Source organism: Myotis daubentonii, chromosome 9 (genome assembly GCF_963259705.1).
Source record: "Myotis daubentonii chromosome 9, mMyoDau2.1, whole genome shotgun sequence".
Lineage (NCBI taxonomy): Eukaryota > Metazoa > Chordata > Mammalia > Chiroptera > Vespertilionidae > Myotis > Myotis daubentonii.
The window spans coordinates 52,465,397-52,488,017 of record NC_081848.1 but is presented as its reverse complement, the minus strand read 5'-3'; the positions used below and the strand labels follow the sequence as shown (position 1 = coordinate 52,488,017).

Below are 22,621 nucleotides of genomic sequence, written 5' to 3'. Positions count from 1 at the left end.
CAAAGTCTTCAAAACAGCCTTAGGAGGTAGGTGCTTTGATGATCCCTGCTTTACAAATGAGTAACCTGAGGCCACAGAGCAGAGCAGCAATTGTCCTAAAGCCCTATAAATCTCAGATAGAAGACTCCAAGTTGGAACTGATTTCCAAGTCCAGGATGGTTCAGGCTGTCTGGAGCATATATTGCCTTTCAGCAGAGTGCAGACCACTGGCTACTCTTTCCTGGGGCAAGAGAAACCTGGATTACAGCACCTCTCATCTCAGAAATGCTCTTGCAGCTCCCACATTGCTCTGATAGTTGGTGTTGAGATTCATCACTGGGCAGAGAACCTGCTCTCTCCCACCTTCCTGCTTTAGTTTATTTTTCTGCTTTAAGCCTCCTCACTGAAAGCTAGACGGCTTTTGTTTTTCTTCTTTTTCTGATGGCCTTGCCTTCAGAATACAGATCAAAGTTTAAGAGGACGGCAGAATTAGCCCAGGTCTGCGGGCAAGAAATGTTTACCTAAAAATTTAATCAATGGCCCAAAGATGGAACCAGAAAGTTGAAAAGCAAAGCCAAATGGATCCATGTCTGCCACAGGAGGAACAGCAGACAGATGTACAGCTCTCTTCAAAGGTTGCTTAGGGACCCAATAAACCTGAAAAGGCTGTGTCCTGAATCTCAATGTGGGTGGGCGGATAAAGGAACATTATTCCTCTTCTTCCTCTTGGCTTTCCCAGAGTGTGTGCAACAAAGCCAATGAATATTTGCATTCAATGACTGAAAGCCACTCACATCTGTAAACACTAACTGTCCCAGCCACCAAACCCTCCAGAAAGCCTCTTAGGCCATTTCGAGGAGCCACATGCAAAGAGAAAGCCTTTTGCTTTCTATTGTTCTTTCCACTTGTGAGCTGCAAGGCCCTGTGAAGCTCCATATGTGGGGGAAACAGGGCACATTTTCCTCTTAAATTGAACCAGGCTTATTATGTCAAAGAGAGTTTAATTAAACTCTCGCTGGCAGTTGTGGAAAAGTTAGTTTCTGCCCAAGCCTTACGTCCTGGGGTCCCTGCAGGTAGTGCACACTTTCCCTTCCAGCGGAAGGGCATGAGGATCATATGAATATGCACAGGTTCTGAAAGGTTCCAAGATGTTCTGGGGCATTAGATTTGTAACTTTCAATTTAATCAATCAACTCAGTGGTAGAGTAAAGGGATTACAACTAACCTACTCCCTCATCACAGGCAATTTACTGCAGGGTCGCCCGTATTAATCCTTTTTACTAGACACAAGGCAGGGCTGCCTGGGCTGTGATTGCTATACCCTTTGTCCTTTTATATATGTTTGTTCTCTCACTCTGAATTTAACTGAGGCTAGGAAAAAGCTCAAAGTATTTCTTTGTACTCATGCTTCTCTTCCAGCCCCAAACAGTAGAGTTCTTGCAAATTGGGAGGGATGTTTGCCAGGGCTGTAGTGCCTGGCACAGACCTTTGCAGAAACTCCACTTGTGATTATAAATACTTGGCCTCTCTTGGCAAAAACAATTCTTGAGGGTATATTTTTCAACTTGTTGTTTGGAAAACTTAAGGACATAACTGCCATTAGCTTCAGCGGAGTTTTGTGTGCAAATTCCTGGGTAACCACACATAATGCTGTTGTTTAATGGACTTTTGTGTATATTCCCTCCCCTATGATTTCGTAAAGCTTTTTGGAGTTTAGAATATTTTCATGCAAAGGGGAAATTAAGTCTTTGTTACTAAAGCATGCATTTCTTGGAATCACAGCCTAAGAAGTGGCAAACAGGTTTGATGGAAATATTAAATGAAAAATGCATGGGTTGGTTTCATACTTAAATGTTAACCACATCCATTTTGCCAGGAAAACTGGTAGCATTAGAACTTACATAATAACTGATCCATGATGCGTCAATGAGTCCAATCTTTTCTCCTTCACAAATCAGTTCAAAACAGGTGATTATTTGAGCTGCGTGAATGAAGTGCAGAAACCATGTCCTATTTAAACTGCCAACTAGCAAGAGTAAATTTGTGGGTGTCTTGACAAAGGATTGTCAAAAATCACAATTTAAAATCACAATTTTAAATACTTGGCCTCTCAGTGAAGTAACTTGTGCCAATCAGTGGTAAAGGGACTTTGCCTTGAACGATATAAAGAAAGTATTGCTTCATATAATTCTAAATGGTCACTCTAATAGAGGCATGTCTTATTTAAGAAAGGATATGCTCAAGAAATACAGTTTGGAGACTTCCAGGAGGAAGGCAGAGTGAGAGGCTGTGAACCTTCCAATTTCAAGTCCCATTTAAATGCCAGTCAAATAGTCTGAAGCAAAGGTTTCCAAGTAGCCATCATAATCATTCCAAGAAACTCCAGGAAAAATGAGTGTGGATGAAAAAAGGGGTTCTACAGAAAGTAGCCTCACGGAAGGATCTGATCATAAATTCCTAGCTGGGCAGGTCATAGTGGGTAGTTACTTTGTTAGTAAAAGGTTTATATTTAAGTAAGCCCTGTCCCATTGTTTCAGGGCATTTAGGTTAATACACCTTTGACATAAGCCCTAATGACCTTTAAGACAGCACGTTATCTTGTCCTGTAGTCCAATACTTGCCTTGCTTTCTCCCACCTCCATGTAATCTTCCTTACCTTCCCTCCTTAATTTCAAATGCTTAAAGGAAGCCACACAACTGTTATTCTATGGAAGTATTTGATATCTTGCTCCCTGGCATATGTTATTAGTTTGACTCAAATAAAAACTGTTATAAAAATTCTTTACAGGTTTGCATGTTATGTCAACATGAGTAAAATAGAAAAAAAGTGATTTTGAATTATTAAAAATGCTGGTCTGTATGAAAGAAGAAATATGAATTAAAAACCTGGGTGCAGGGTGAGGTGGGAGTGGCAGTAGTATGTGTGGAATGAGTAAACCATGAAATGAAATGAGAATAAAAACAGAATTTAGAGAATAGTTGCAACCTATATTTAAATGTGGGAGAAAGACATTATACTTATTTCAGAAGAGCTCGTTATGGGAGGGAGGAGTGAGAAGGAGTAAACAATGGTAATATAGGTAAAATGTAGAATTGGATACTATCCTATCTAATAATAGAGAAACATGGTAATTAATCATAACTTCCCTACCCTTCCCATTGGCTAATCAGCGAGATATGCAAATTAACTGCCAACCAAGATGGTGGCTGGCAGCCAGGCAGCTGAAGCAAACAGGAGGCTTGCTTGCTCCAGTGATAGAGGAAGCCAAGGTTCCCGCCTGCCGCTGCCAGCCTCTGAGCTTGCACTCTAAGAAACAATGTTGCAATTATAGAAGCTAAACAAGCTCCAGAAACCTCCTTTCAGCCGTCAGAGCTGGAGCGAGCAGGACCGCAACATTGTTACAATTATAGAACCCAAACAAACCCAGATACCTGCTTTCAGCATCCGAAGTCTCAGAGCTGGAGCTGAGCCTCAGAGCTAAAGCCAGCTCTCAGCTCTAGTGACAGCCATAGAAGGTAAATAAATCCCAGAATAAAAAAAAAGGAAAAAAAGGAGAGGTTGGGAGCTTCAGTCATCCGCCAGCCTGAAAACGGCCCTCAGCCCCTCACCCAGACTGGCCAGGCACCCCAGTGGGACCCCCACCCTGAAGGGGGTGTGACCAGCTGCAAACAGCCATCATGCTCTCATCCAGGCTGGCCAGGCACCCAAGTGGGACCCCTACCCTGATCCGGGACACCCTTCAGGGCAAACCAGCCAGCCCCCACCAGTGCACCAGGCCTCTATCCTATATAGTAAAAGGGTAATATGCAAACTGACCCTAACAGCAGAAAGACTGGGAATGACTGGTCACTATGACACACACTGACCACCAGGGGGCAGACACTCAATGCAGGAGCTGCCCTCTGGTGGTCAGGGCGCTCTCACATGGAAGGAGCTCTGCTCAGCCACAAGCCAGGCTGATGGCTGCCAGTACAGCGGTGGTGGTGGGAGCCTCTCCTGCCTCCTCAGCAGCGCTAAGGATGTCCGACTGCAGTTTAGGCCTGCTCCCCGCTGGCAAGTGGACATCCCCCAAGGGCTGCCGGGCTGCCGGGCTGCCGGAGGGATGTCTGATTGCCATCTTAGGCCCAATCCCCCGGGGAGCGGGCCTAAGCCAGCAGGTGGTCATCCCGTGGGGGGTCCCAGACTGCGAGAGGGCACAGGCCGGGCTGAGGGACCGCCCCCCTCCCCCTGAGTGCACAAATTTTTGTGCACCGGGCCTCTGGTAGAAAATAAACAGAGAAAAAGAAAATGAATTAGGGAAAAATATGCAGAGCATGGAAAGAGATATGAAAAGATGCAAAAGAAGATGGATCTGGATAATGGAGTACTCTGGGAAAGATAGGAGTTCCTAAAGAAAGAGAAGGAATAAACAGGAATTAACTGAGCACATTGCACACAATCAATGCTCTGAATAGATTTGTGGCATGATAGAGCAAACAACAAACAACAACAAAAACAAAGATTTTTAAAAAGATGTACTAGAAGAGCCCTAACCTGTTTGGCTCAGTGGATAGAGCATCAGCCTGCGGACTCAAGGGTCCCAGGTTCGATTCTGGTCAAGGGCATGTACCTTGGTTGCGGGCACATCCCCAGTGGGGACTGTGCAGGAGGCAGCTGATCGATGTTTCTCTCTCACTAATGTTTCTAACTCTTTATCCCTCTCCCTTCCTCTCTGTAAAAAATCAATAAAATATATTTAAAAAAAAAAAGATGTACTAGAAGAAAAATGTCACCACTAATGAAATAGCTGAAAGTATAAATAAAGTCCTACTTAAGATTCCATTTAAAATAACTGAGATCAACAATGCATCGTAAAATATTTAATTTTAACTACAAGAGAGAAAGCATTCTGTAAAAGCTTGGTTACAGATGTCATGTAAAGGAATATAATTCACAAGTGAATTAGGACTATGTTTTCTTTCATTGCAATAGAAAACCACGTATGAAGCCTAGTCAGAATAGAAAGCTGTATAATTTAGGTTTTTATAACAATAAAAAGGCTTTCACAGATTTTCAGTCTTAAGAAACTTAATCACCCACTAATAAACAAGCATTGACTTCAAAAGTACTAATACTTTAAAAATAAATCTGATCTTTAAAGACAGATCTGAAACAAAATGATGCTATTAAAAATAGTAAGAAATCATGAATTTGTAAGTATCCATTGAAGAGATGTAAATAAGAATAATAACAGGGAAAAATTGTTTGTTATAGGAGTTTGGAATTAGGAGAACTATCAAAATAAAAGTAGATTAAAATAAATAAATTTAGTAGCAAGTTAAATCAATTGAGAATGGAAATGAGAAAAGATTTGAGAAAAACAAAAAACAGCAAAGGTTTCCATAAAAGTGAGTTAAAAGATACTATTCAAATAAGGTATGAATGTATTGATAAAATAGAAGTAATATCTCTGCTGTTTATTCTAAATTGATAGTTAAATTGAACTAAAAATATTGTTGTCAAAGGGAATAAAATTAAGCAAAATAATAAAACAAAAATTGCATTGTTATATAAGACCAAAGAAAATCTAGAGAGAAGAAAACTAACTATAAAAAAATAAATAAATTGAGAGATAAATAATTGAGAATGGCAGAACATAAAGCAGATAGGATTAAGGTTAAAATACACGTAAGTTTAAACAATCATGTGGGAAGAAAAACAAAAGAAGGAAAAAGAAAACAAGAAAAACTTCCAATTTGATTAATGCAATAATTTATTGGGAAATCTTTAAAAAGGCTTAGAAAGTGTAAAGAAAACATTAAAAAGATATATTAATTAAAGTGAAAGAAAAGCAAGTGCAATGTCAGACGTGGTTGAATTTAAGGCAAATGTTATTAAAGGAATTTAATTATGTTAATTATGTGATGATAAAAGTCAGAATTAGTAATGAGAGCATAACAATATTGTGTCTCTAGGGCTCAAAGAACATCGTGATAAATAGAAAGCAATTATTGTTAAAAAATCAATGATAAGTAAGTATACCATTTTAGATCATGTGTTAACACCCTATTATAAAATATGAAAAACCAAGCAGAAAAGAGTAAAGTAATAAAGAGTCTGAAAAACATAATTAAACTTACCATAATATAGCAGTAAGGGTGGATATTGCCAAGAATTAAATGGATTGAACAGAAATAACATAAAAAAACCTACAAATTTATTGTGGTACCTGATGAGATGTTGAATTAGCACATCCTCCTCACTCTAAATTTAATATTGGGAAACTTCAGAAACAGAAGGAAACACAAACCCATGGAGCTAAAAGAGACATTAAAATAAAAGGGAGATCAAAGGTTGTCTTGAGTGTGGGGAAGGCACCTGACCCTAGAATAAGAGGATGGATGGAGGAGGACTGATGTAGCAGGATGGGTTTGGAAGTTCTCTTATTTCCCATCTCTGACATTGCCAAGGGAGAGGCAGTGCCTATTGTGCAACCAAGATGTCTGCAGCAGCAGGTCAGCCCTATTCCTGCTTCTATCCAGAGTAATTTCAGGGCAGCAGAAAGTTCTCCTCAAGGGAAAAGGAGATAAAGGGAGCCCAGGCATCTTTGGGTGCACCCTTCTCCACCCCTTCCCACTCCAAACTCACAGGGTTGGGAATTGGAACCTAAGGAGATCACCTCTTCCTACTCCTGCTTTGTTCTAAGAGTGTCCAGATGAATCCCTGACAGGAGAAGGTACCCAGTAGAATGGAAGCAAATGGGGGAGTGGATAGAGTAGTTGCTGTCTTTCAACAGATGGTTCGAAGATTTAACATAAGCACATACATATCTTCAAGACATAGGGAAGATATTAGTAATATGAAGGAAGGATAGGAAGTAAAGAAAAAGAACCAAGTGTAAATTGGGTGTTAAACAAATGTTTATAATGGCTGTGATATCCGTGCCAAAGATGCACAACCTGAATCTACTCCCGAGGAAACATCTGATAACTCCAAACTGAGACAACCTACAAAATAACTGCTGCTTTTCAAAACTGTCACTGTCATGGAGGTCAAGAAAGGCAAAGGAACTGTTCCAGATTAAAGGAGGATAAACAAGCCAAGTAAATGCAGAGTGTGATCCTAGGTTGAATCTTGGGCTGAAATTTTTATTTTAAACTTGCTACAGAGCTGTGCTGTGCAATATAGTGGCCACTAGATTATGGGGCTATTGAGTAAATGACATGTGGGTAGTCTGACTTCAGATGTGCTTTAATTATAAAATCTAACCAGAGTTTTAGCATAAAATCAATGTAAAATATATCAATAATAAATTTTCATATTAATTACACATGGAAATGATATTATTTTGGATACATTGGCTTAAATAAAATAAATTATTAAAAGTGATTTCCCTTGCTTCTTTTTACTTTTTAAAAATGTGGCTACTAGAACATTTAAAACGACATATGTGGCTCATTTTTATGTCTTACATTATACTGATATCATATAGTATTACTATAGGGGTACAATTAATGTCATTTGAACAAGGTATGTATATTGGATAGTAGTATTTTGTCTGTGTTAATGATGTGTATTGTGAGCTGTAAGAGAAAGTCCTTGTTCTTAGAAAATACGTGACTGAAGTACTCAAGGGCAAAAGACCAGGGATGAAGTTTGCTACTTATTCTCTAAAGTTCAGAGAAGTTGTGTTGTGTAAAATAGCAAAGACTGAAGAAGAGAAAAAGAAAATATCCATAACAATCCAGAAATGAAATTCTAGGAAATAACCAATATAAAGTATGTATTTGGGTAGAGCGATGGTAGAGACCAAAGGAATCTGAGGACATGCTAATATTCATGTTTTGTTAGAAGAAAACATAAATCTTATAATGTTTATGAAATCAATAGAGATAAATAAACATAAGCACATGTCTTAAATTAAAGACAACCAAAAAAAAACAAAACCACAACCATTAAAAATATCAAAGAGAGAGAGAGAAGAAAGAAACCCAATAACAACAACAACAAATAAATAAGGGCAACCATCCTAAGAACAACAACAAAATGAACCAAGTAACTTCTAAATGAGTATAAAAAAACTTTAATTTAGGCATGGAAAGAAAAGAAATGGTATTTTTAAAATAGTTATAATCAGAAAATATAAGATGGCAGAAAGATTGTAATATATAGTAATCACAATGTATGTGGTGTAATGAAATGAAAGAAAGAAATAAAGCCATAGGGGCCTTGCATGGACCAATAATGCTCATGCTGTATGAAATAAGTAACATACTCCTCAGCATCTGAAGTACAATAAGAAAAAAGGGCTTTCTAAAGTAAACAGATACAGGTTATAGTAAAAAAACACTGTTAAAATAAAAAAAAAATCAAGAGTTATTTACTACTCTCTTACCAATACAAAATTTGAAACACAAATAGAAACCCAAATCCTTGATTATTTGGAAATTTAAATATACTCAGCTAATTAACAAAGTATGCCAAGTAGAACGAGTACAAAAGTACTCTCTTAAAAAAAACAACAACTATGAAAATGAGAACTACACATTAAAATCTCTAGGAGGTGCTCAGAACTCTACTAAGAAGATAAGTCACAGCTATAATTGCATTTATTATTAATATTTTAAAAAATAAAAAAGGGAAAATCAGCATATTAAGTAAGCAATATTAATTAAATAATATAAAAATTTAGCACAGGAACAAAAGGGCAATCTAAAAGAAATGAGAGAATAGTATATGTAAACCAAATATATGTAAATTAGAAAAGGGATAAAAATAGCATTATTTACTAAGTTAACAAAACTTATTTGATAAGGTCAACACAGGTAGGTTTAGTCATGAAATGAAGAAGAATTATCCTTTTTGTACTCTATAGTGGTTTGCTATGGACTATGAAAATCTGAGTAAAGTAGATAATTTTTTAAGGAAAGAAATAAAGTTCTAAAACTAACACAAAATAAAGAGCCTGAGTACAGCAATAACTGATGAAGAAAATGGAAGAGAAAGTGGAGGTGAGGATGGAGGAAAAATTATGTTTGTGGTTACCTCTTTCAAAGTATCAATGACTGATAGATATGGGTAGGTAGTAACTAACTAATATTCTTCTGAAAGTTAATATGATCTTGAGACTAAAGTCACATAAAGATCAGATTTAAAAATCAGAAACTGTAGACCTATTTCGCTCTTGCATATACTTGTGAAAAATTTAAAAACAATACTGATCGTTAGTATTTTAAAGAGAGTCATGGCCAAAGGGCTTAGGGTCAGATGGACCTCATTCAAAGCCTGACTCTACCAGCATTGACTCTATGAACTGCACTTAATTGCTAACCTTCCTGGGACTCAAATTCTTCTTCTTTAAATAGGAAACCATATTCATCCTATGGGGCTAAGGCAAGTGTTATTGAGAAAATATGTGGAAAAATAAATATGACATCTTGCAAATAGTATATAGTAGTGGGAGAATAATAATTATGCACGTGCACTGAAGGAAAAAACACACCATCAAGTTAGGTTCACCACAGAATGGAAGAGTAGTCTAGCAAATGAAAAACTATCTATACTAATAAAAGGGTAATATGGTAATTAGACTGTAATTAATATGGTAATTAGACATCCAGATAGACCGGACGTCCTTTGGACGTCCTTCTGGACAAAAGCCGCAAATACTGAGAAGGCTGGCAGCATCGGAGAGGCGGCAGCGTGGGAGAGGACGCAGTGCTCTCCCCTTCTACAGAGGCAGCAGGAGAGGGGGCTGCATGGTCCTGGTCCTGGTGCTGCCTCTTCCGCAGAGGCAGCCACAGAGGCAGCAGCATGGGCACAGTCCCGGCACCGCACCTCCACAGAGGCTAGACAGGGTGCGACCTGCTGTGCCTCAACCTCCCCTAGCCCCTCCCCAAGCTGGCCTGGCCCCAGATTGCCCACCAGTGGGTGGGGGGCAGGGCCAGCGCTAAGAAGCGAGGTCTGAGGGCCAGCAGCTGCTGCAGCTGGCAGTGGCAGCAGCAGTGGGGTGATGCAGGCGGCACCTTCCCCCGATTGGCCTGGTCACCTCACGCAAAGGGAGGCCAGACTGCGGCTTAGGCACGGTCCCTGCCTAAGCCATCAGTAGGACATCTCCTGAGGGCTCCCGGACTGTGAGAGGGAGCAGCCTGGGCTGAGGGCCCCCGCCCCCCTTCATCCCAGTGCATGAATTTTCACGCACCAGGCTTCTAGTTAATTATAATATTCTACAAAAAGAGATTAAATAATAACAACTATATGTCCATAGGGGCTACAAATAGCTTTTGAAAAGTCCAATAACCATTTAAGAATTAAAAGTAGGCATTTATATAAATATTTAAGGTCAAAAGTCAACATTGTGCTTAATATATATTAAAGCAATAAAAAAAAAAGGATCTCTTACTCTTTGGGACAGCATGGAGAAACCTGGAGAGTATTATGCTAAGCGAAATAAGCCAGTCAGAGAAAGATAAGTATCACATGATCTCACTCATAGGTAGAATCTAATGAACAAAATAAACTGATGAACAAAATAGATCCAGAGACATAGAAGCATGGAACAGACTGTCCAATCTCAGAGGGAAGGTAGGGGTGGATGGGTGGATGGGAAGAGATAAACCAAAGAACTGGTATGTATATATGCAGAGCCCATAGACACAGACAATAGGGTGATGAAGGGCAAGGGCAAGGGCAGGGGCACGAGCATGGCTGGGGTTGGGCTAGAAGGTGTCAATGGGGAAAAAAGGGGACAGATGCAATACTTTCAACAATAAAGATTAAAAAAAGAGAAATATTAAATGCATTTTAAGTGCAAATAGAAGTCAAACGAAATTATCCACTTTTACCATTATTATTTTATTGGAATGGTGGTTCTTGTTAGTGAACAAGAGCACCATAGAAATCATAGGATAGTAATCAGAAGGGGGAAAAAAAGACAATAAACATATTGCTCTTCACAGGCAAATGATGAATGATTACTTATGTAATCCAAGGAATGGTGGATAAAACTATTAGTAATAAAAGCATATAGTTGCAATAAAAGTGAATAAAAGATCAATAGCATTCTAGTACACTAAGTATAACCTGGCAAAAAATATGACAAAAATTGGAAATCAGATTTCTAGTAAAAAAAAAAAAAAGTAAAATAATCCTAGAAAATTATTAAGGATATACAAGAAAGAAACTTCAAAGCTTTCATGAGGGAAAAGAAATCATTTAGGAAAAATTAAAATTTGTTCAAGTCTCAGTGTTTAGAGAAATTGCATATATGTTTATACCAGGAAACATGAGCTTTGAAAACGTACTCCCCGTTATTAAAGGGTGTTCTTCTAGCCCTGGCCGGTTTGGCTCTGTGGATGGAGCATCGGCCTGCAGACTGGGGGGTCCCACGTTTGATTCCGGTCGGGGACATATGCCTTGGTTATGGGCACGTCCCCAGTGTGGGGTGTGCAGGGGGCAGCTGATTGGTGTTTCTCTCTCATCGATGTTTCTGGCTCTCTGTCTCTCTCCCTTCCTCTCTGTGGAAAATCAATAAAATATATTTTTTAAAAAAAAGGGTGTTCTCCTAGCTAAAATTTCAGAAACCACCTAACATGTAAGCACTGAAGTGTCTACTTATAACTTTGCTACTTTGAATATGCTTTGGGTGGGATGAGAGCCTAGTGCCTAGAAAGGGAGAAGGGAATTAGAGGCCTAAGGAATGGGAATTGAATTGGCATCCAAGTTTACCCACAGGCCCAGAGGTAAGACGGTCCCATTTGGATGTCCTATGAGCAATGGGAGGGTAGCAGCATTTGACAGGTGGGGGATTCTAACTCAAAGGAGGGGGGATGTAGTCAAAATCCTATCGTGATGACTGACTTTACTGTATTTGTTAATTTTGCTTGTTATTGTACCAAGGTAATACATGTACAGAGTCAAGAATCAATTTCTGAAAGTGTGGCCACATCAGTCAGGTCCCACAGGAGATTGATGACATAAGCAATGAGGCAAGAGAGGAGAGTTTGATGAAGGAATAATTTATAAGGACATGTCAAGGTTAAACAGAAGCAGGCAGATCAGGGCCCTTGGATGGAAAAACTTTCAATGAAAAAGTGATCCAGAAAGAAAGGTTCTTTGTGTCCACCTGAACTCTGGGCAGAACAGAAAGGGTCTCCCTTGAGAATTTATAACCATGGGTTTGGAGTTTGACATTGCTCCATTGTCTTGCAGCTTTGTGTTGTTTGAAAGAGGTCTGATGCCACTTAGTTCCTGATCTTTTGTTTGTGACTAGTTTTTCTGGATGCTTGTAGGGTTGTCCTTATGCTCATTATTCTAAAATGTCAAGATAATATGCCTTTTTCATTCATTGTGCTGAGCACTTGACCTTCTTTTAGTTCCTGAGGCTATTCCCGCATTTGTACAAAGAACTGGCTTGGTTCCTAGGCACTGCCCTCTGTGCAGGTTTTAGGATTCATCTTTCCATGCTCTGCTAAGACAGTTACCCTTTCTCTATATCTTTCATCCTCCAGATTTTGGTGTTATTGTAGCCTTCTTTCCTCTTTTCTTGTCTTTGTGGGTTTATATCCTTTTTATTCATCTAATGTTATCTTTATAGGAATTGAGGAAAGATGAGAGATTAATGTGTATGTTTGACCTGCTATGTTTAACTGGAAAACTGATTACTGACTTTCCTTTTCTATTCGATAAATAGTGAGCTGTTGCTATAAGACTTCCCAGAAAGGTGGAGGGAACGGAGGGGAAAAAAGGGGAAGAAACTATTTAATTTTTTCTCTTTTGCCCCTTCTTTCACTGAACCAGTGTATCATGACACAGGTGCTTGGTATCAAATTCTATTTCCTGGGGATGTGCTCTATTGTGACTCAGACTGGTGGCAGCACAGCTGGGAGGTCTGATGGGCACAATTACTCAGCCTGAGGAAGAATTTCCCAGTGATGGCAGAAAGCAGTGGGATTATTGTTTGTTGAATGTTTAATTTTGTTTCTGAAAATTAAATCTTTGTTAGATCAAGAGAAGAGTCCTATGGTCCATATATGAAGAAAACCACTGTCCTAGGCAACCCACTGTCCTAAGGAAACCCACAAATAATAGTCTTACTCATGAATGGGAAGGAACTGAGCAAGATAAATATTTTTTTTATATATTTTATTGATTTTTTACAGAGAGGAAAGGAGAGAGATAGAGAGTTAGAAACATCGATGGGAGAGAAACATCGATCAGCTGCCTCCTGCACACCTCCCACTGGGGATGTGCCCGCAACCCAGGTACATGCCCTTGACCGGAATCGAACCTGGGACCTTTCAGTCCGCAAGCCGACGCTCTATCCACTGAGCCAAACCGGTTTCGGCAAGGTAAATATTATAAAGCTAATAATTCTTCCCAAAATAATTTGGGTATTTAGTGCAATCTCACTTAAAATTTTGACAGGATACTTTATAGAACTTGATAAAATTATTTCACAATCATTTATAAACATAGAAAGATGCCGGGGTCCAACCCCAGCGGGTCCAGGGGTCCCCAAAGGTGTGGACGGAGTCGGCGAAGAAGGAAAGACTCGGAGGCAGCGTTCAGTTGATCAGCATGGTTGGGTTCTATTGCCAGGTTCTGTAGGTTCTCCAGCCAGGTTTGGTCGCCAGATTCTAGTCAGGTTCTCTTGCCAATCTCTGCAGTCAGGTTCAGTCCAGGATCCCCTGCCATGCTCTCTCGCCAGGCTTTGCCTCAAAGCTCCGAGGCCAGTCCCTGTCCAGGATCCTCCGGCATGCTCTCTCCAGCGAAGTTCTTCTGTCTCTAGAGAACGTTCTGTGTAGGTTCTGTGCCTAGGCTCTGTCTCTCTTGGTCCTGTCTTCCAAGCCCTGTCTGAGTTCTGTCTCTTGCTGTCTTGTTCTGAGTTCTGTCTCTCTCTGTCTGGTTACATCTGTATTTATACCAGTTGATTTTAATCCTGTCAATTTCTATTACAAAGGCTAGGGCGTTTCTTATCTCCGTTCCAGGGAGTAAAGATTATGTAGCTTAAGCATGATTGTTTGTAGTGATTAACTACCCACCTGGCACTTAGTTAAGGAGTTTCATCCCCTCCCTGACTTCAGGGAAAAATTCCTACCTGGGGAAACAACCTTTCTAGGAGAGGTGACCTTGGTTAAAACACACAGTGCTAAGGGGAGAAAACATATTAAGAACAGTATGCCATATATGCCAGGTCCCTTGAAACAGCAAGGATGGACTGGCTCCCGGCAGAAAGACGATAATATTGAGGAATATTTTAAGAAGGAAGCATACTACCTTCCCTTCCAAGCCAGAAACCTGGCTTATCAGCTTTAATGTTTCTCTCTCACTCCTCCACATCCAATCCATGAAGAATCTACCTCTAAAAGATCTCAGATCCATCCCTCTCTCCATCACCATGTTCACTGCCTTAGTCCGAGGTATCACAGTCACTGTGATATCTCCCTAACCCATCTTCCCATATACCACTAGCTCCATCCAATGTGTTCTGCATTCAGCAGCCATGTAAGGTCCTATCTCTCTTCTGCCTTCACCTCTTCATGGCTTTTCACTGCTCATCTCCTTCCACTCCCTCCCTTGCTCATTTTGTAATTGCTATTCATCTATCCATCTCTTCGTTCATATAACACTACTTATTGAGAAGCATTCAATATGCCAGACAATAAGCTAGGCCTCGGGGAGATAATGAGAAAAGTCAGATCTGATTCCTGCCAACACCCTAGTGGTTTTAAAGGCAAAGGACAATAAACAAAATAAAAAAAGATTCAAGTGTGTTAGTAATTGAACCAATCTCAATTTAACATCATAAAATTTGTTTTTTATTACCATTACCTGGCAAAACTCAAACACTGAACACTGAAGAGGCTGGGAGACACAGATATATTTGTTCATTCTTGGTCGCATGGTGAATTGATAGAAATGTTTTGGAGAAGAATGTGGCCAAAACAATCTCAAGAGCCACAAAAGTTCATCTCCTTTGATCCAGCAGTCTTACTATTGGAAAATTATCTCAAAGAAATAATTCAAAGGAAGTAGAAAGGGAAGAGGAAGGTTTTATGTACAAAGTTTTGGTATTGCAGTGCTTTTTATGTTTGCAAAGGCCCTGGCATCACCTAAATGTTCAATAAAAGAACAGTTAGGTGAGCGGTAAGAGCAAGCTGATGTAATAAACTGTGGCCATGGAAACACAATCCAATGCAAAAATGTGTTCAAATGTGATATAGGAACTCTGTGTACAGATGAATATACAAAGAAATGAAAGTCGTTGCCAAGTGTTAGCATGGCGGTCTTTCATGTGATTGGATTTAATAATGAATGATTTTTCAAATTAAGTGACCCAATGGAAAAAGAGGCTGAATTTCACTGTAAAATTAACTTCGATTCTGTAGAGTATATTTCCCAGTGGCCATGTTTATATGTGAGGTAGTGTTCCCAAATGCAAAAAATAATTGGCTCCTGGAAAAGGTTTTCTTTTTGTCAATATTTATTTGTTAAACGGTGTTAAACCTATATCCAAGAATGGGGGGAGTCATGCATTTTACATTATCAAGGGAGATTACAGAGTCTCTCCGGAGTGGAAGCATTTGTCAAAAACCCAGGAGCTGTGTTCAGAACAAGAGAGTAAAGAGACTCAGCATGTGTTAGGCAACTCCCAATCCCCTGGCAAAGACTGGGCATGTCTCCAACTCCTGGGACACCCCTATGCAGTAACACTGCCCAGTCACCGTGTTTCTGTAAAGAACACTTGCTCCTGGACCCCAGCTGGGCACTACACTCACCACACTGCTGAGGACAGATACTGGGGTGGGGTGGGAAGTGCGGGGGACGGGGGAGGGGAGGTTGGGGCGGGGCCACACTAGCACTGTTAATACCCCAGGGTTCTAGAACTCTGTTCAGGCTCAGAGAATGCAAACTTTCACTTCTAAGGATCTCCGCAGAGTAGGTCTTTGCACAGTGGGGAAAAGCTGTTCAGAGTTTGGTATCTGTTGAGGCCATGGTGGTACAGCAGGGCCTTATTAAAAGGTGCTTTGTGTATAAGACATTCGATTTCACTGCAGAGGAGAGAAGCCTGCCTCACGACATCCCTCAGAGGAAGGCGGAAGCAAACCAGGAGTGCTGAGCTTTGATTTTGGTTCTGACACTCTGGCTATGAGATCTGAGCCCTGAACTTCTTTGTGCTTTAGGTTTTTTCCACCTATGAAGTAAAACTTGCATGAACCAGCCTTAAAACAGATTTCTAAAAAAGTACTCAATTGGGAGTGTTTTAACAGGCTTTCACTACTTCCAGATGGCCAGCAGGGATTTATGGCATTACAATAGAGAGGGGATGTCAGAAGTCATTTAGGTCATCTTCCCTAGCTCCCCACACCTGCCCCCTCCAAGAGGAAGGGGTGCACTGGATGTAGAAAGTGCTCTGGTCTCCAAGAGACGGAGCTCCAAAACCATCAGTATTTGGAGCAAACCATTTTGCGTAATGGCCGAGAAGAGCCAGGGCAGATGTGGCCCACACAACAGATGGCTGAAGGCATAAAGGTGTTGCCCAATCCCCCATCTGTATGCTCAAGGGCCAGTTATCCAAAGAGAACAGAAGGACAGGCACCCTAAGTTGCTATTTTATATCATTGCAGGGGTTCTCAAAGTCATGGTTTACTTTGAGAGAGTGCCACAGTGACCTCTGGGCTCTCTGAGGCCTTTCCAGGGAGACTGTGAGGTGAAACTATTCTCATAACAGCACTAAGATATGATTTGCCTTTTCCAATGTGTTGACATTAACATTGCTGGTGGGGAAATAAAACCAACCCAAAATCCGTTGATGGTGCAAACCCAAGGTGAGTAAAACTGTTGGAAGTTAGTGCGGATCAAGGCAGTGGCCTTGAGCTGTGTCAGTAGAGTGTATTCTTCACCGCCAGAAACGTGCAGCGCACAACAACCACGAAAGTCAGTTTCCCCTGAGAATGTCCTTGATGAAACCATATAAATTATTAATTTTATCAAATCTCTGTACTTTTGAGTACACATCTTCCTATTGTACTGTGTGACTAATTGGGAAATATGCGTAAAGCACTTCAACTGCAAACTGAAGTACCATGATTGTCTTGCATAAAAGCACTTGTGCGATTGTTTGAGGTGCAAACTGGACTGACAAATGATGGTTATTCAGACTTGAGAATCTGGCAGACATTTTCTCAACAATGAAGTGAGCCTGTCACTTCAAGGAAGACACCTGACAGCATTTGCGGCTAATGATAAAATTCAAGCTTTCAAGCAAAACTTAGAATTTTAGAAAACTTGTATCTGTCACTATGAATTTTATAGCTTTCTAATATTTAAACCCTTTCCTGATGAGACTGGAAGTGGTATAATGAATGTGACTTTTGATACTGTATAATGAAACGTCTCCACTTTTGGATCATCTGCATAACTCAGAACATCAATATTTTCCAAATGACCAATGTGTGATGTTACAAAATCATTCATTTGTATCAGATGTACTCACAGTGCCAAGGAAAGCAATGCATTTTAATGCAATAGGATATGAGTTTATTAATATGGTTTTAATATTCTACGTTGTAATTACCCTTTAAGAAAGTAGAGTAGTCCCCTCTCCCCCCAGTCTGAGGTTTTGCTTTCCATGGTTTCAGTTTCCTGAGCTCAATCATGGTCTGAAAATATTAAATAAAAAATTCCAGAAATAAGCAATTCATAAATTTTAAATTGCACGCCAGTATGAGCAATGTGATGAAATCTCCCGCTGTCTTTCCCTGGAAGTGAATTATCCCTTTGTCCAGTGAATCCACACTGTGTACATTACCTGCCCGTTAGTCACTTAGTAGCTGTCTTAGTTATCAGATGGACTGTCGCAGTATCACAGTGCTTCTGCTCAGGTAACCCTTATTTTACTTAATAATGCTAAGAATGATTAAGAATAGTAATGCTGGCAATTCAGATATGCCAAAGAGAAGGTGTAAAGTGCTTCCTTTATGTGAAAAGTTGAACATTTTCAACTTAATAAGGGGGAAAAAATCACAATTGTATGCTGAGGTTGCTAAGATCTACTCTAAGAACTAATCTTCTACCAATGAAATTGTGCAGAAGGAAAAATAAATTCATGCTAGTTTTGCTGTCCCACCTCACATTACAGAGCATGATGAGTGCTTAGTTAAGATGGGAAAGGCATTAAACTTTATCATAGGTATGCATGTAGAGGAAGAAACATCCTATATAATAAAAGCCTAATATGCTAAGTGTCCAGTTGTCCGTTCAACCAATCAAAACGTAATATGCTAATGATATGGTAAGGCCACTCAACTGCACATTATGATGTGCACTGACCACCAGGGGCAGACAGTCAACCAGTTGACCAGTTGCTATAAGTGCACTGACCACCAGGGGGCAGACGCTCCCACCGGTAGGTTAGCTTGCTGCTGGGGTCCAGCTGATCAGGACTGAGAGAGCTGGGTCAGACACGCCTTAGAGCCCTCTGGCGGTCTCTCCCTGGCTGGCCAATTTCCCGCATTCTTCCTTGGCCCCTATCGTGTACTGGTGGGGTCCCTCAGCCTGGCCTGTGCCCTCTCACAATCCAGGACCCCTCGGGGGATGTCAGAGAGCTGATTTTGGCATGATCCCGCAGGCCAGGCCTAGGGACCCTACTGGTGCATGAATTTGTGCACCAGGCCTCTAGTAGTACATATACGGCTCAGTACAATTTAGTTTCAGGAATCCACTGGGGGTCCTGGAACATATCCCCTGAGGATAAGGGGAACAACTGTACCATTTGCAGAGTTTTGGTATAGTATCAAAGAAGATTATCTGTAATGATCTGAAAAGGTTATTAAAATATTCTTCCCTTTTCCAATTACTTGGGTGAGATAGAATTTTCATCATATATAACAATCCAAAATATAAACCATGACAGGTCGAATGCAGAGGCAAATATGAGAATCCAGCGGTCTTCTATTAAATCAGAGGTTAAAGAGATGTGCAAAAATGTAGAACAATGATACTCTTTTCACTACATTTCTTTTGTTTTGGACATTCCAGTTCTTTTCATAAAATATGGTAACATGTAATAAGTTTACTATTGCTAATCCATTGCATGTTCCTTTTCAAAAAGTAAGTAATATTTTTAAATTTCTGTTTTAATTTTTCCTGTGGTGACTATTGAGAGACACAACCCACATAAACAAAAGACTGTGGGAGTCCCCAATAGCTTTTAAGTGTGTAAAAGGGACCTTGCCATTAAAAAGCTTGAGGGCGGCTGCTCCAAGATCCTTGCAGAAAAAACAGCATTTTTGATGAGTAATTAATAAGGAGAGAGGGACTCCGAATTTATCAGTTCGCACTATTGTCGGGAAGCAGCAGCATGGCTTAACTGGGCTTAATGGCAAGCATTGGTTATCAAGACAAAATCATCCCTGGAGACACCAAAGGATAGTCATCTATGGTCAAAGATTGGTAGAAATCACTCTTGGTAATATCACATTTTTAAAGCCCTGATTGGACCTTCTCTGTGCCCTTTCAATTAGCTCCAGTCTCCCGAGCATTCAAGTCCTTTTCCTCCAAGGAGGGTCCGGCCCACACTTCCAGCCCACACTCCCTGCTCAGTATTAGCCATGGTGACCAAATGCGAGCTAGAAATCCGGTTCCCAGGTCATAGCCAATGCCACTCTGAGCTCAGCAATCAGCACATGGTCCTTGGGGAGGCACCAGGCACTTCCAGGCACTGAGAATAACAAATGAGCCTGCCGTGGCTTTTGTCCTGGAGAACTTCGTCTGATGGGAATAAAGACTCCTGAAGAATAATTACAGTTGGATGTGATAAATGCTCTTCTGTACATAGTGACCAAATTTTTCCCGACCAAAAATTAAGACACACTCTGACATCTGTCAATGGAAGCATCCTGAGGGATCGGGAATACATATATTTATTAAGAAACTCCCAACGACTCCACAGACTTTCTGTACAGATTTGTCCTTGATTTGTCCCAAAGATCCAGAAACAATGGCCTGTACCTTTTGAATGTGTTTTTTAGTTCTGAGAAATAACAGTGTCAGAATAGAAAAGAGCAAGAAGCTCATTAGTATTACAAAAGATGAGTAATGGACCCCTAACATTTTGCCTCTGGGTTGGTGGATGGGAGGCACTGGGGGAAATCTTTTCCTTCATACTCGTTCCAAGTGGTTTCCACCCCCAGGCAAAGAGCCCAAGTTTGTTCTCGCAGGTCTCCCACACCAGCTGAAGCAGATCAAGCTGAATCCCAGAGTTAAGAAAATGAACTAGTAAGAGGCTCCTAAGATGCAAGCCTTAATTACATGTGGGTAAAAATTAAACAATTGGGCTCTTGATCTGCCAAGAAATGTTGGAGTGCCGTCTGGGTGGGCTGTTTGGGGACCACGGAGCTTCTAGTCTGAACTGGGTCTTCTTAAGTTCTAACCATGTACCCTTTGCTCCCCCTTCCTTTGGGGGCTGACTCAAATCCCTCCCTTTAATCTCTTTCTCCCAGTCCCACTGTTCTTTCCCAGCTGTGGCAACTCCAAAGTGAAATGAACAAGAATCAAACAATAAACAGAAAAAGCATGCTCAGTGCCACACAGGGACATCCTGCCACCCACCATTAGAGAGAATGGGCAACACTGGCTCTTAAAGGCAACCCAAATGAAAGGCAGGGCAAGAGGCCTGAAAACCCCTTTTGGAATCTTGGCTCCACTACTTACATTTGACTGTGGGCAAATCATGACATTTCTCTGATCTCCAGTGAGTTCATCCGCAAAAACTGGTTATTTTTGAGACTTAAATGACACAATGTGTAAATGGCACACAGTAAGTCCACTCTTCATCAACATAATGGTCACATCTTTTTGTGTGATTATTTGATTAGTGTCTGCCTCCCCACTAATCTCTGAGTTTTATGAGAACATGAGCTGTGTATTTTGTGTACATTCCATCTCTAGAGTTTTGCACAGTGGCTGGCACTTACTAGGCATTTGTTGAGATAACTGTGTGAGAAAAGCGAGTTGGGAGAGTCCCACTTAAGGGTCTACTTCAAAATAGCAAGTTTGGGGTCTCCCGAAAAGTCTCATGGATTGGCATTGGCTCCCTGGAGCATGGTGTCACAAAGGATACGAAGGTGGTATCTGGAGTCAGTAAGGAAAGGGTGTGCTGGAAGACTACCAGTGCCAGCTGTGGGCAAGGATGCTGCATATTTGTTGACCTTGGTCTGAGTGAGGAGCAGGGCCCCTTTGCCAGCCATTTCAAGCACAAAGGTGTCTATTGTATCGTTCGTGGATAGAGCCATTTGAGGAGGACTGAGGGTTACCGCATGTCTGAGCTGAAGATAAGCTGCCTGACCTCAGGAATATTTTTTTTTAAAGCACAAATAAGAATACACTTAGAACAATGCTATGCGAAGAAGCCAGAAGCAGACCTCTGTCTTGAGGAATTCGCTTGCGGGGAATGTGCATTTCATGTGTCATTTGGCAGGAACGAGCAGACCTAACATACTTCAGCTAGTGTATCCCACCACCAGACAGAACTCTGTAATGCACTTTTCCCAAACCCATAAAGTAGCTGCTCTACTCACGAGGATAATCCTTTGGGTGCGTCTTCTCAGACCAATTCCCATAAAAGGTGAGTCTGTACTTGGCAGTCCCGCAGGCGCAGCAGTCTAGGATTGGCTTGTCCGTCACCCCGTCAAACATGGAATCTGAAACAGTCAGGAAGGAAAGGCAGCAAGTTAGGAAGCAAATGTGGGCCTTGATCTCGTCCTTAATGCTTGGGGGAAAACATATGAGGTGCAGTTTTCATTGATTAATAACACAGAGAACCAGGTCAGGACTTGGGCTATAAAGGATTCTGTATACCTCTCAGTATGGCAACCACATTCTGCAATAAATAAATAAATAAATAAATAAATAAATAAATAAATAAATAAATAAATAAATAACTTTTGCTCTTATCAAGTGAGGAGACCTGTGGGATCAAGAAGGCAGAATATTTGGGATGGAGGTTGTATTGAGAAACCAGAGATAAAACTGACTAAGTTATCCATTCTGGGCCCCGGTCTCTTCCCCCACCCTTCCCACAACACGATTTTCCCACCAAATTTTAAGAAGAATATACATGTGTGTGTTTTCTCCGAGAAATATCTCCTGGGGCCAGATTGGCAGGACCAGAAGGAGTTGCTTTGAAGGAGCAGTGAGAACAGAAAGACAGAGACAGAGAGATAAAGGACTGCTGGAAATTATTATTTTTAAAAAGATACGCATATATAATCACATCACTTCTTATCAAGCTTTCAGAGGCTTTACTGGGAGGGGTGGTGGGTGCGGAATATGTTCCGAAGTTCAAGTTTACTTCCGAGCACAGTGGCAGCCAGGAAAAACTGAAGATTCCCTCTCTGCCCCTACTTTTAGCTGTGAATAGCTGATAAGTGGGGAAAGAGAGATTACATGAATAAATTCAGAATTTCCAATTGTCAAGCCCACATCCCTAACTGCGCATTGTTGCCTGTCGTCTCTTTTGCTTCCTGCAAGATGAAAACAATGACTACAGCTGCAACTTGCTTCAAGTGCATCAGTTTCTCTAGCGGTATTATCATAAATGTTCTTTTTTTTTTCCAACTTGGACATTTATTCTTAAATATTATATAAAGAGCAAGCGAC

At 40.7% G+C, this 22,621-nt stretch overlaps 1 protein-coding gene across 3 annotated transcripts in view; it reads right to left on the bottom strand.

Annotated features, from left to right (window-relative positions):
• The window catches only part of SPON1 (spondin 1), a 258,257-nt gene that overhangs the window by 126,910 nt on the left and 108,726 nt on the right, over window positions 1–22,621 (bottom strand). For all 3 annotated transcript variants that reach the window (XM_059708972.1, XM_059708971.1, XM_059708973.1), the window contains exon 5: window positions 21,541–21,663. In XM_059708972.1, the coding sequence (XP_059564955.1) occupies window positions 21,541–21,663 (123 nt within the window). The remainder of the gene's footprint in view (window positions 1–21,540; window positions 21,664–22,621) is intronic.